The 12,971-nt window shown below is 43.8% G+C and overlaps 1 protein-coding gene across 1 annotated transcript; it reads left to right on the top strand.

Annotated features, from left to right (window-relative positions):
* Window positions 1-213: 213 nt before the first annotated feature.
* On the top strand, window positions 214-12,391 carry dhrs3b (dehydrogenase/reductase (SDR family) member 3b). The gene is made up of 6 exons (XM_083771279.1): window positions 214-861; window positions 7,843-7,986; window positions 8,289-8,408; window positions 8,916-9,154; window positions 9,838-9,963; window positions 10,241-12,391. The coding sequence occupies exons 1-6, from the start codon at window positions 667-669 to the stop codon at window positions 10,323-10,325; spliced, it is 909 nt and encodes a 302-aa protein (XP_083627405.1). The 5' UTR covers window positions 214-666; the 3' UTR covers window positions 10,326-12,391.
* Window positions 12,392-12,971: the final 580 nt, after the last annotated feature.

The following is a 12,971-nucleotide window of genomic DNA, read 5'->3' as shown; positions in this document are numbered from 1 at the left end:
CCCACATGGCTTGGTTTAAACACAAAGTTGCAATCGCACCGATTCTCACTGAGCAGAGCTAACCTTCTAGAGATGAGATGACAAGACTTTCAACTTATAGGCACCGTGGGGAGGTGAAGGCGCAGCCACTAGGAGCAGACATCACCCCCACTTAACATGTCAATCAGGATTAATGCTCATACAAAACTCCCCTCAGGTCCGACCGAACGTCCAGGTCCTTTCGCCACCAGAACGAGAAAAGCCATAAAGGAAAGTAGACTTCACTAGACAGAGTAGAGGCGGTAACGTTCAGTATAGGAACACAACACCGAGCCCAGAGTTTCAGTAGTGCGCTCGATACGGAGAAAGACGCGTCGCCTCGACCTGTTTCATGTTTAGGCTGTAGGTTATTACCAACCAACGACAAGGCAATCACTCACTCTCTCTCTCTCTCTCTTTTTCCCCCTTTTTTTTGAGGAGTCTTGTTGCTTAACATGTCAGCGCTCCACGAAGTGACAGGGCTTTCTTAATGTTTCGCTTGTGGATTATTGGTGAAACGCATAGTGACTGCAAATGATATCGTTCGTATACGGATAAAACTCTTAACATTTGCATCTCTGTATCCGAGAGTAGGCTACTCACAAACTTTGCGTAAACAATATTATCGCAGACCAAGGACCATCCAAGATGGATTTGAGGAGCGTGGGCTGCATGTTTCTTTTCCCTGTTCAAATGATCTATTACATTCTAAAAGCAAGTGTTTGCTCGCTGCTACCAAGCAGACGGAAAGACCTGAGCAAGGACGTGGTGTTGATCACCGGCGGGGGACGGGGCATCGGTCGTTACCTGGCCAAAGAGTTTGCAAAGCAGGGGGCCAAAAAGGTAATGGTATACTCTCCCAACAACCCACGTACTGCAGACTGCATCATTGCATGTTTTATTTAATTGAAATGTAATCCTACTACTATACTAAACGTGGGCTACAACTTGTTGCACGTTCGATGCACTTAGATTTCACAGCAACAGCAATAGACTAAATAAGAGTGAATAGAAGTGATTGTATACAGTTTTGACGTGGTAGTGTAACAGCTTATGATGGGTCGATGTTTACTGAGCTCTTCTCAAAACCTTCAATGTATGCAAACTGGGGGTTTAATCATATTCAAACAGGGATGTTAAGTAATTGGTCTAATAAGATGGTTGACACTGAATTCTATTCGGTTAATTGGTTCAAGTATTGTACGACAGTTGGGGTCATCTGCAGGGCAAGTCTGGAGAGCCTCACTGATACAATCTAGTTAAGGATTCGACTGACATATCCTGACATGCTTCTGAGTGATGAAACATTTGAATGATGTGAGCAGAAGTGTGCTTCCACGAAATATTAGGCACACGCGCGCTGTGTGTGTGTGTGTGTGTGTGTGTGTGTGTGTCTGCGAGTAGCCTATGTAGTTAAGGTTATGCTACATGTCAGCACATGTGCACAACACGTCATCAAACTTTTTCCTGTTTTTCCAGTTTCAATTGCTCATAACCATTTTGGGCAAAGCATGTGCAGATTGTGCACATCTTACAAACTGTCTTCTGCAGAGTTGGAAGTAGTGGGTTAGATTAAACGGTTACGGTGTGGCAAATAAAGTGTTTCTCATTCTGAATGCAATCTATTACAGGTATAGGCCTACAGATCCATTTGACAACAAAGTTAAAGTTACACTGGCTGCACAGTAGCCACAATTGAACTTAATAATGATTGTGAGCAGGGTAGAGTTAACCAAAGTAACTAACAAGTTATCACATTATGTAAATGATTTACATCATGAACTAATTCAGATTAATTCAGAGATTATACATTAATGATTCAAGACTAAAGGCCTGCAGGGAAGAGTCAAAACCGAGACAACCTGTCAACCTGACCTCTAGATACTCCCCTGTATTTGCTGTAAATATCTACAAACTCAAAACAATTTCTTATGTTCACCCCAGAATAAGGATATTAGGGTTCATGTGAGTAAACAAGAGGATCAGAGGTTTACAAATGACATCATAAACATGAATAATAAATGTTTTTTATTTTATTTCATTTTTTTGTAGCCAGTAATATTGTCAAACACAATTCTGCCAACAAAGGAGCTTGGCATGCTCTAGACTAGAGGACTACCCCACCCAGCTAAACCATGCACTCTGAGAACTTATAAATAGACCAGACTCCCCCTCCCCTCCCCAACAGGGAACAGGCACTTGGGCTTGAAATGCTTCAGTGACTACATTGATAGGTCCTACTGGTCAAACAAACAGTTGTTCTTGTCAACATTTCAGGCTAGGCATTTTCTACCATGCCACCAGGCAACATAGTATGTGCATGATCTGTCACTGCTATCCTATTAGGTTACATGGGCCAATTCCAACGATTACGGATCGATACCACACAAGCTAGTGGAACTGGCCCTGAGCAAGTACCACGTCCCAGAGAAGATCCAAAACTTCTATCGTTACCAGCTACAAACATCTCTGTGTCACGTTGGCACTGGCCATGAATTGAATATGCTTGTGAAGTCTGCAGAAGTGGAGTGTAGAGGTCCAATGTCCAGATCTGGCAACCTGCAACCCCCGGTTAGAGGATTCATCGAATGCTCATGCTAGCAACATCAGTGCCCGGATGCGTACAGCTAATTACATGGGCTAGAATGAGCTTCAAGCCTGAAAAATCTGCCTTGTCTCCTCTGGCTGCTACTGATCCATGAAAACCCACTCACCCTCATGGAGGGCTTTAAAAGGAATATTGGCCAGTTCTTGCGCAGGTGGCTGGGCCTGCCACAGAGCCTAAGCAGCATTGCACTGGATAAAGAGGGGAGATGCATGCAGCATGGCGTAGTTCGCTATTTGGACGCAAGTCCGGACCCGGCTGGTTCACCCGGGTGAGGGTGTCTGATGTAAGGCCTGAAACACTACATGACCCCCGCTTACATCACTGACGATGTGTCCAGGTTGCACCACAAGGTGCATCAAAGTACAATCAGCTGTATGTTATAGAGAACATAATGGCAAAAAAAAAAAAAAAAAAAAAGAGCTGCAAAATTGACTGCTACAGGTTGTCATTTTCTTTGTGTGTTGGACACGGCACTGTGTCTGCAATGCTCTTTTTAAGGATAAATCTTAGCAGGTGAATCCGGTGCCAAAAAAAACGTAAAAAAAACTGTGAAACACTAACTGCCTTCTGCGACCTTTCAATACCAGCTCCTCAGGGGGGGGAACAAGCGAGAGAAAACCTGTGGGTTTTAAAAGCTATACTTTGCAGCTGCGCAACAAAGGATGTCACCAGGCTTTTCAGTAGCCCCATTGTTGGGTATTATCAAGGTGTGAAGGCTTTGAAAACAACACCTGTGGTAGTGTGCCTGACAATTACTCCCTTCCTAAAGGGAAAAGAAATAGGACATTCTTTATGGGAAGCACTAACCTCTAAGAATGAGAGTTCAACCCCAGTTTGAGCCCTCGTTCTTTGTGACTGGCAGCCGGAATTTCCTCTCTCTCTCTCTCTCTCTCTCTCTCTCTCTCTCTCTCTCTCTCTCTCTCTCTGGCATTGGTGTTTTTCACGGTATGGGGAGGACTAACTGCATCATTGAAGAAAGAATCCCAGTACAGTGAGATGGAGAGCAGGGTGTGCGTGTGTGCATGCGTGTGTGTGCGTGCGTGTGTATGTGTGTGTGTGTGGGGGCGGGGGGTGCTTCTGGTGTGCTGTTAAGGGAACCGTTACACAACGGAGCACTGAGACAATAAAGCACAGCAAGCGAGCGTTTACAAAGAGGCAGCATCCAAGTTCAGAGCACAGGGAGACGGCTTTCAGGGACCGTCCAGTGAACGGTTGACAACTTTAAATGGCATATTCACACAAAAGGCTGATCCCCAAAGCTCCTTTCCACTCCAAGCGTATTTACTTAACGAGAACTCTAGAACAGCTTTGTGGTGAAAATCATTGTGATCATAATGTTTTTATTCTCCACATAAAAAAAACCCTGGAAACTAGAAGGATGAAGAGAAGCTAACCAGGCCACTGACGACAGGCAGTGCATGCACGACTTGCACGTGTGTGAGAGAGAGAGAGAGAGTGGGTGAGTGTGTTGTTGGGCTGTAGGCGGGAAGCACACTGCTCCCAGCTGGGTATTGCCCTGCAACTGACCCTGCTGTCTCCGCAGTAATTAGACAGCGGCAGGCGACTGCCTCCTGAACTCCTCCTGCCCCCTCTGTGTGAGCCCCCCCCCCCCCCCACACACACACACACTCTCTGCTGGTCCACAATGGGTGTGAAATGGAGGGCTCATACCCACCCAGCTTACTTTAAATCCTGGGAGATGTGTGCTGTGACTATTGCACATGCAGAAATAACCCTCCACGCATCAGCTGCTGTTGTAGATCGTTCTATTGTCTTGTATGTCTTATGTGACTGTTTAGCATTGATTTCGTATTGACTCTGATTTTGCACTGGATAGTTTTCTAAAGGCCTTGTAATTGTAATTATTGTTAATTTTAATAATTTAGATAGATAAATAGATTCACACACCTGAACATTTGATGTTAGGGAGGGAGAAACTATATGGGCAGGATTTCCTGTTAGCGGGCAATGTCACCTCATTCCCTCACAAGTAGATATTTATTCATTTCCCTTAATTTATTTTCAATAATATATTCTCTATCAATAATAAAAATAGCGTCTGATAGCAGTTTGATACTAATGACAGTTTACAATAGAAACAAGGCAGGCGTGTTGACAGAAGTGGTTTTGAGCCCCTTGAGACACCCGAGCAAAGTGGAAGCCAAGCGAATGTGTGCCACCTGCCCACGCACTCGATGGTCGCTTTGTCCACTAAGCGCCGCCCAAGTTGCATACCGATAGGGTGGGAAATTAGCTATAATGTATTTTCATCCCCTCAAGGACCCCTGGGGGTCCCCGGATCCCACTTTGAGAACCACTGCTTTAAAACCTCATTAGGTGTGCAATCAGTTAAAGCAATCACTGGTTTATCAGTGATAATCAGGGGCCTTATATGCAAGGTCAATAGACTTAGTGCTGGCAGACAGAAACAGCCAAATGAAACACACACAATTAACATTATTCAATTAAATGCCACTGTGAATCAAGGCCATTAGAAGCTGTGTTTTTTAATGGTTTCTGTCCTGATAGCAATTTGTTCCGAACATTGTTTGTTCTGATAAGTGTGTGTGTGTGTGTGTGTGTGTGTGTGTGTGTGTGTGTGTGTGTGTGTGTGTGTGTGTGTGTGTGTGTGTGCAGCGTGTTGTGAATTGTGATGGGTGATAAACCTAGCAAATTAAATAACAAGTAACAGAAGAGTAGAGCACAGTTTGAGTGCCACTATTTAATGAGAAGTGTCAGCTTTGTTTGCAGGCGTGTATCCTATTAAAGGCTTTGGGTTATTTGTCAAGAACTGTCCGTCTTCACTGATTACTCAAATGGGCTGGTTTGCAAATGAAGCAAACAAAAAGCACAATGAAATGAGGACAGGAGGGAGGGTGTTGGGCAAACATTTATAGTACTGGCTCTGATAAGGATGTGAAGAATGTGTCCCATAAGGAACGTGATGATTTTCCCCATCCATTAATGAACCCTAAGACCTCAAAGTTATGTTTATATGACTTAAGGAATTTTGCTAACCTTCTCATTCGATAACTAAAAGCTTTTAACCACTTGAACCCTAGTGTCCCTAATCTGGGAATTTGGAAATAGGCGAACATCCGGGAAAGTATACATGCATTGTGCGTTGTGAATTGGTCGATCGGCTAATATGTCGGCGAAGATAAATGGTAAATGCCAATGGTGCATTTATATAGCGCCTTTATCCAAGGCGCTTTACAGAGATTGTGCATTACATTCACCCATTCACACACACATTCATACACCGATGGCAGCGGAAACCATGCAAGGCACCAACTAGCACATCGGGAGCAATTAGGGGTTCAGTGTCTTGCTCAAGGACACTTCGACAGTAACTCTGGGGGAGCCCGGGTTCGAACTGGCAACCTTACGGTTACCATCCAGGCACTCTACCCCTGAGCCACCACCGCCCCAAAAGAGATTTGGTGTAGAGGGAAAAATAATCGAGATATCTCGAGGAAAGCTATTATTACCATCTGGGCCATCCACGAGAATCACGAGATTTGATTAAAAAATATAAACAAATATTATTTGTACCTGGTATTATTGCTAGCCTCCACAGGCCTCCCGTTGTAGAAACAGCCTACATGATAATCAAAATAGGATAAAGTACCATGTTTGGGACCTTATAGAACATTAATCCGAGCTCGCGCTAAGGAAATTAGCATACTTAACATGCCCCTTAATGCATGATATTTTAATAAGAATACAGCCATGGGCATTTTGGATATACAAAACGGTTTGTATACTAGTTCAAAGCACAAGACATGATCAAAGTTAAGATAAACCTTTATTGATCCCGGAGGGAAATTTAAGTGTCATAGCCGCAAAAACATTAGAGTGAAACGCAAGTAAACAAATAAAAATGAATAAAAACGAATTAAAAAATATAGGTCCCAAAAGCATAGATGTGTTTTGGTTTAATTTATTTGAGAACAAGCTCTAGGTCCAAAAATCCTGATGAATATTTTTTGTGAGTTTACTTCAAATACATTCATCCGTTTCCCAATGAGTGCAATAACTCATTGCAAACGCAAAAATATCACAATCAGCAACTGGATGTACAGTTCATGTGCACAAATGAACATTAATTTAATACAATAAGTGTGAGGTAAAGGCTGCACCATGTGCTCACAAATACACACTCGCGCGCGCACACCCACACACACACAAGCACGCACGCGCGCATATGCACACACACACACACACACACACACACACACACGGAGGATCACTTTCCAGAGGACTTTCTGCTCAAATATTAACCTTGGTCACGGGCGACCAGCCAAACCCCACACTGGCCCCCTCAGCACTTCACACACGCACTGTTTTCAGACTCCCTGACCAGAAATGACGGGGCTCATCTGCCCAACCGGCCGTGTAATCTCTTTGAGAATGTGTGTTTGAGAGATGAGGAGGGCTCACCCCCTGATTTCATTACCTTTCCCTGACCCCAAAGACTGACAGATCTAATTGCCCAATCAGTAGCCCCCCCACCTCCGTCCAACCCCATGTTCTCTGCTCAAATGACCGGCCTTCATTTAGTCTCTGGGGCAGATGAAGAGACAGTTCATTCACACAGAAACCCCTCTTCCCCCACCCTCCTTTAATCTTCCCCCGAAAACTATTTGTAGGACTGAAAATGGCCTCTCTGTTCTCCGAATGAAAAGGGCATTTCTACCCAAAGATCTCCCCCGCTCTTAGACCCGGTCCCAATGACAGATAAATGACCCAAAACATATGCAATGGCAGGCTGCTGAAACAACTAAAACAAAGTTGCGTGTGTGTGTGTGTGTGTGTGTGTGTGTGTGTGTGTGTGTGTGTGTGTGTGTGTGTGTGTGTGTGTGTGTGTGTGTGTGTGTGTGTGTGTGTGTGTGTGTGTGTGTGTGTGTGTGTGTGTGTGTGTGTGTGTGTGTGTGTGTGTGTGTGTGTGTGTGTGTGTGTGTGTGTGTGTGTGTGTGTGTGTGTGTGTGTGTGTGTGTGTGTGTGTGTGTGTGTGTGTGTGTGTGTGTGTGTGTGTGTGTGTGTGTGTGTGTGTGCGTGCGTGCGTGCGTGCGTGCGTGCGTGCGTGCGTGCGTGCGTGTACGTGCGTGCATCGTTTCTTGTGTAGCCCAGCAGCTCACATGGAATTGGTGTAAAATTGCACTGCATGCTTTCCGTCAGCATTAAACTTTGACAATGCTTTTCTTTATGGATAGGTGATCCTGTGGGGCCGCACGGAAAGGTGCCTCAAAGAGACAGCCGAGGAGATATCACTCTCTGGAACAGAGTGCCATTACTTCATGTGTGATGTGGCCAATCGAGAAGAAGTATACAGGCAAGCAATGGTGGTTCGGGAAAAGGTACGTTAGCTTGAAGTCAGTCAAGTAAAGATGTTTGTGCACAGAGAGATGTCACTTTGAGTTGTGAGTGCTTCACGCTACAGTGTATTTTCCTCCCTTTTTCCCTCTAGGCATTGAGCTCAGAGCTGCCTCTCTCCCATCTGGCATATAGATTACAGTGCAATTGAAATGTTTCCATAGATGCAGTAGGATATTGCTGTCAAATCTGGTGCACCGTAGCGTCATTATCTGGTGAAAGAGAAGAGATAGTGGACGACATGTGGAGTGATGTATCTCTCTGACCGCGGTGTTGTTCTTCTCAGGTGGGGGATGTTACAATATTAGTGAACAACGCAGCAGTGGTCCATGGCAAAAGTCTGATGGACAGCGATGATGACGCTCTTCTGAAGTCTCAACATGTGAACACCATGGGACAGTTCTGGGTGAGTGCTCCCAACACGGATTCAGAGATGCACACAGACAACATAGAGATGCACATAGACACACAGAGATGTAGGGAAATTCCTGACAGCAGATTACCTCATTACCCTCATCCTGTACAAGCATTGGATGTAGTGTAATAACATAGAAGTATATAGGTGCTATAGGATCTGACAATCATGGCTACCTTTGTGGCAGCTTAAGTGGGGTATTTCCAAATTGCCTCTCAGCCACTGACACATCAGAGCAGCTCTGAAAGTCATGGCATTTTTCAGTGTGAATGGGGATCAAAAGACCATGAAGTATGCAGACAGAAATGCAATTATCAACTAAATGGAAACGGAAACTTAATCTGTGGCTCCACTCCAGGCCCCTTTTCCTCTCTCTTTGTCTGACTCTATTGCATATGTTTCGTTGTCTCTTTCCATTCAACCTTCCTCATATCCACGTATTCACCCCTTATCCTTTCCTCTCCCGTCCGTCCATTTCCTCTCCCCCCCGATGTCCAGACTACAAAGGCCTTCCTGCCACGGATGTTGGAACTGCAGCACGGCCATGTTGTGTGCATAAATTCCATCCTGTCTCAGTCCCCCATCCCTGGGGCCATAGACTACTGTACCTCCAAAGCCTCGTCCTTGGCCTTCATGGAGAGCCTGACGTTGGGTCTGCTAGACTGTCCCGGGGTGGGCTGCACCACCGTGCTCCCCTTCCACACCAACACAGAGATGTTCCAGGGCATGAGAGTCAGGTGAGAAGGCATGGCAACCCCAATGGTCGGAAGTGAAAGAGTATCCCAGATCGTACTGTTTTTGCGGTTGTTTTGCTGTGACACTGGCATTCTAGGAATGTATGCTTATCGTATACAACTGCTCCAGCAGAGTTTTCCCAAGAGTAGAAAAGGAAATTGTAATTTAGCTTATTGTACAAAGTAGTGTTCCATTTTACTACACTTTAATACTATTGTAACTAAGTATTGCTACATTTTAAATAACATCCATGATCCATTGCAGAGTAAAAATAAATAAATAAATAAAAAGCTTTCCATAAACTGTGTGCCAGAAAGTGGCCATTAGTAAATAGGCCAACTGATGCGCCTGAGTCAGCAGCAATGACAGTTAGTCACACAGAAATGACCAGAACAAACAAGCTGGTATTATGTAAATGCAAAAGAGACTAACAAATTCACTCCAACGAATCCCCATAAGATCTGGTTGAAGTTGAAAATGTTCTTGTTACCACAACATACTGAACATTTACAGCTCCCAATAAGGCCTCTGACATGAAGGGTACACTAATCATCCATGTCCTTAATTGACTGTGGTCAGTTGATTGTACTTGGTTAATACACTTAACTAACTATAACTATCACTTAACTATCTACAATTGATAAACAACAACTTCCATCCGTTTCTTTCTGATTCTATTTCATAGATTTCCACAGCTCTTCCCACCACTCAAACCCGAAACAGTTGCCCAGAGGACTGTTGATGCAGTCAGAACAGACAAGGCCTTTGTATACCTACCGTGGACCATGCATGCCCTTGTCATGCTCAAAAGGTAGGGCCTAATGTAATTCATCATGTAGTATGACGGTGTCACTTTCTGCCAAGAACGGATTTATCCTTTATTGTGCCGTCGTATTATGCTGAAAATAATCTACAAGCTTGCAAGGTGCTGCGTGTGACACAGTGAGCTTGTAGATATGCTACACAGAGCGCAATAAAGCATAAATCAAGCCTTTCAGTTAAGCTTCACTGGTCACTTATAATAGCTTTCATTTTCAACCACGATGTGCACACCTGACACCTGACATTGTATTATGTCTGCCCTCCAGCTTCATGCCACAAGCTGCACTTGAAGAAATCCACAAGTTTTCAGGAAGCTATACCTGCATGAACACATTTAAAGGGCGGACATGAATATGGACTATAGGCAGGATGTCATGTCAGCGCCACATCAACAACTCTGGGGTATGAAGGGAAGATTTCATGGACCATAGGACATTGAACTGGGTGGAGGCCCTATGAAGGGGACAAGCCAAGTGTCCAGGGGATGGATGTCCATGTAATGTTGTTGCTCCTGCATTAGACTTCATTTACAAGCTGCAGGTTACTCCCTGGTTCCATTTGTGAGCTTGTGTGTGGATGATAGCTGATTGATGTGTACGTTTGTACATATGCGGGTGGGTGGGCAGGTTTGCTCGTGTGTGTGTGTGTGTGTGTGTGTGTGTGTGTGTGTGTGCACACATGCACACATGTGTGCGTGTATACGTGTGTGTATACATGTGCTCTGTTTGCTGTGTTTTTAAAATCTCCCTTTAGTCTCTTTGTATGCCTCTTTTTTATTCTGCCGTTCATTTGCCTTTGAATGAAACCACGATAATAATAATAAAAAGTTGAATTTTAGAGAAACGGTTTATTTTTGTGTGTTTATGATGTGCAGAGAAGGTGTACTGTGTGCGTGTCTGGATTTGACTTAAATGACAGTGCTAAAACTGTGTGAGAATCACTGGCCAGAAGATGTTGTCAAAACATTAAATTCATGCTCAAGAGGGCATGTGTGCGCCTGTTTGTTCTCACCTGTCAGAAGATGGTACCACAGGATGGATGGTTTGACCATGAATTAAAAACTGTCTGGGACAATCTGCTCCTATATGAAATGCACAGAATGCTTGTAAAGAGCCACACACACACACACACACGCACACACTTTCACTGTGCCCTGGATGCTGGATGGGCAAAGAAACAAGCCATGACTGTCAATCCAACATGCCATTTCAAGTTGATATAGGAAGATATATTTATTTTATTCGTGTCTATAAAAAATATCTGTAAAAACTGGACATAATAGGCAGAAAAGTTGCCTGAAATAGCCGATCTAAGTTTTGCGATGAATAGCGAAATAGCTTAGTGAATAGCGATGCGATGTGAGAGTGCGGTCTAGCCAACACCAACCCGGGACTCCTGAAATTGCTGGTGTGAAGATACCAGTTGCAAAATTGAGATTTCTGTATTCATTATTTGCTTAAACTGCACAACCAGGCAAGCTCAACAAAATGTGATGTCAAACTAAGCTGGTGTAACAATGTGAATGCCCCATCAGGGTCACCAATGTATGTAATCATTAAATGACAGACGAATACACTTGAATTGTTTATTTATCAATGATTATGCATTTAGTATATTTTTTTGCCTTTCTGCCTCCTTTTTTGCAATTAATGTAGTAATGTACTTTCAGTTCACATAGCAAACAGAAAGGGAATATGAAAATGCAAGGTGTGTACATTTCGCAAAGCAGTGCTGGGCACGACGCAACTGTCATTGCAATTTTCCAACCAATGCAATTTAAAAAAAATTCGCAGCAGTGTCCACGTTGTCTAAATAGACCATAGCAGTGGCCACGGTTTTCTGGTTCCACTGAAAACTTGCCCATTCATTTTTCCCATAGAGATTTACAAAAATATGTATATCAAATATTTTAAACCTAGATTCAAGCCATCCAGGATCCTGGTGAATCATGACCATAACCTTTGATTCTATGGAATGTAAATACCCTTAGTTTAGTGTTTTTCTTTTCTTTTCTTTTTTCTTGATGGCTTGATATATTTGTAAATCTCTATGGGAAAAATGAATGGCCTATTTATCAGTGGAACCAGAAAATCACGCCCACTGCTATGCCCTATACACATATTCAGTGGACATGAGTGTATTGGTCTTTAACTTCACGTCACCAGGCTTTCCACCCCGGAAGAAAGCCTGGTCTGTGTTACTACAGTACATTGCTGTGTAATCCGGTCGGGAGCGGATGATATCGTTACGTCATGTTGTAATCATTATTTTGTAGTCATCAGGCCGGAACTGTTAGGATCTGTCTCTCCACAGACCATGTCAGACCTGGCCACTTTCCCTTCCACTCACACAGTCAGTTCACTCACCTGTCTCCAACCCCCTCGTCATCCCACCTGTGAACACTTCGACAATCAGCCTGCCCCATATATATACTGGACTCATTGCACTCACACTTTGTCAGTGCATACGTTGTTGTTATGTTGTCTACCCTGGAGCTCTGTTTCCTCTGGACCCTGCCTTGAATACCTCTGGTAACTTGCTCGTACCTTTTTGTGTTTGCATTTTGGGATTGCTTATCCTCTGCCCGTTTTTGTTGCCTTGCTTTTGTTCTGCATTTAATTAATAAATTAGTGTTTGAACACTACTCCGCTGGTTGTGAGTCGTGACTGCATTTTGGGTTCAACACATTTTGACAGCGTAACAGGAACCCTCAAACCAGAACTTCCTTTCCCTCAAACCGGAAGAATAATACCTTCCCAATAAAAGCCTTGATGCGGCGTAGTTAAGCTGTATACTAAAATATGAATGTGAGTGTACTTTCCAGAGACTATTTAGTGTCTGTATACCTTTGTTATCCCACGGGAAAATTCTATTCTCATCGCAGGCTACACGAGAGTGAGTCAAGCTTTTATTGGGAAGGAATTATTGTTCCGGTTTGAGGGAAAGGAAGTTCTGGTTTGAGGGTTCCCGGGCTGATGACTACAACATGACATAACG

The sequence above is a fragment of the Protomyctophum parallelum genome (assembly GCF_964188405.1).
Source record: "Protomyctophum parallelum genome assembly, chromosome: 8".
Lineage (NCBI taxonomy): Eukaryota > Metazoa > Chordata > Actinopteri > Myctophiformes > Myctophidae > Protomyctophum > Protomyctophum parallelum.
This window is presented reverse-complemented; position numbering and strand designations above follow the sequence as displayed.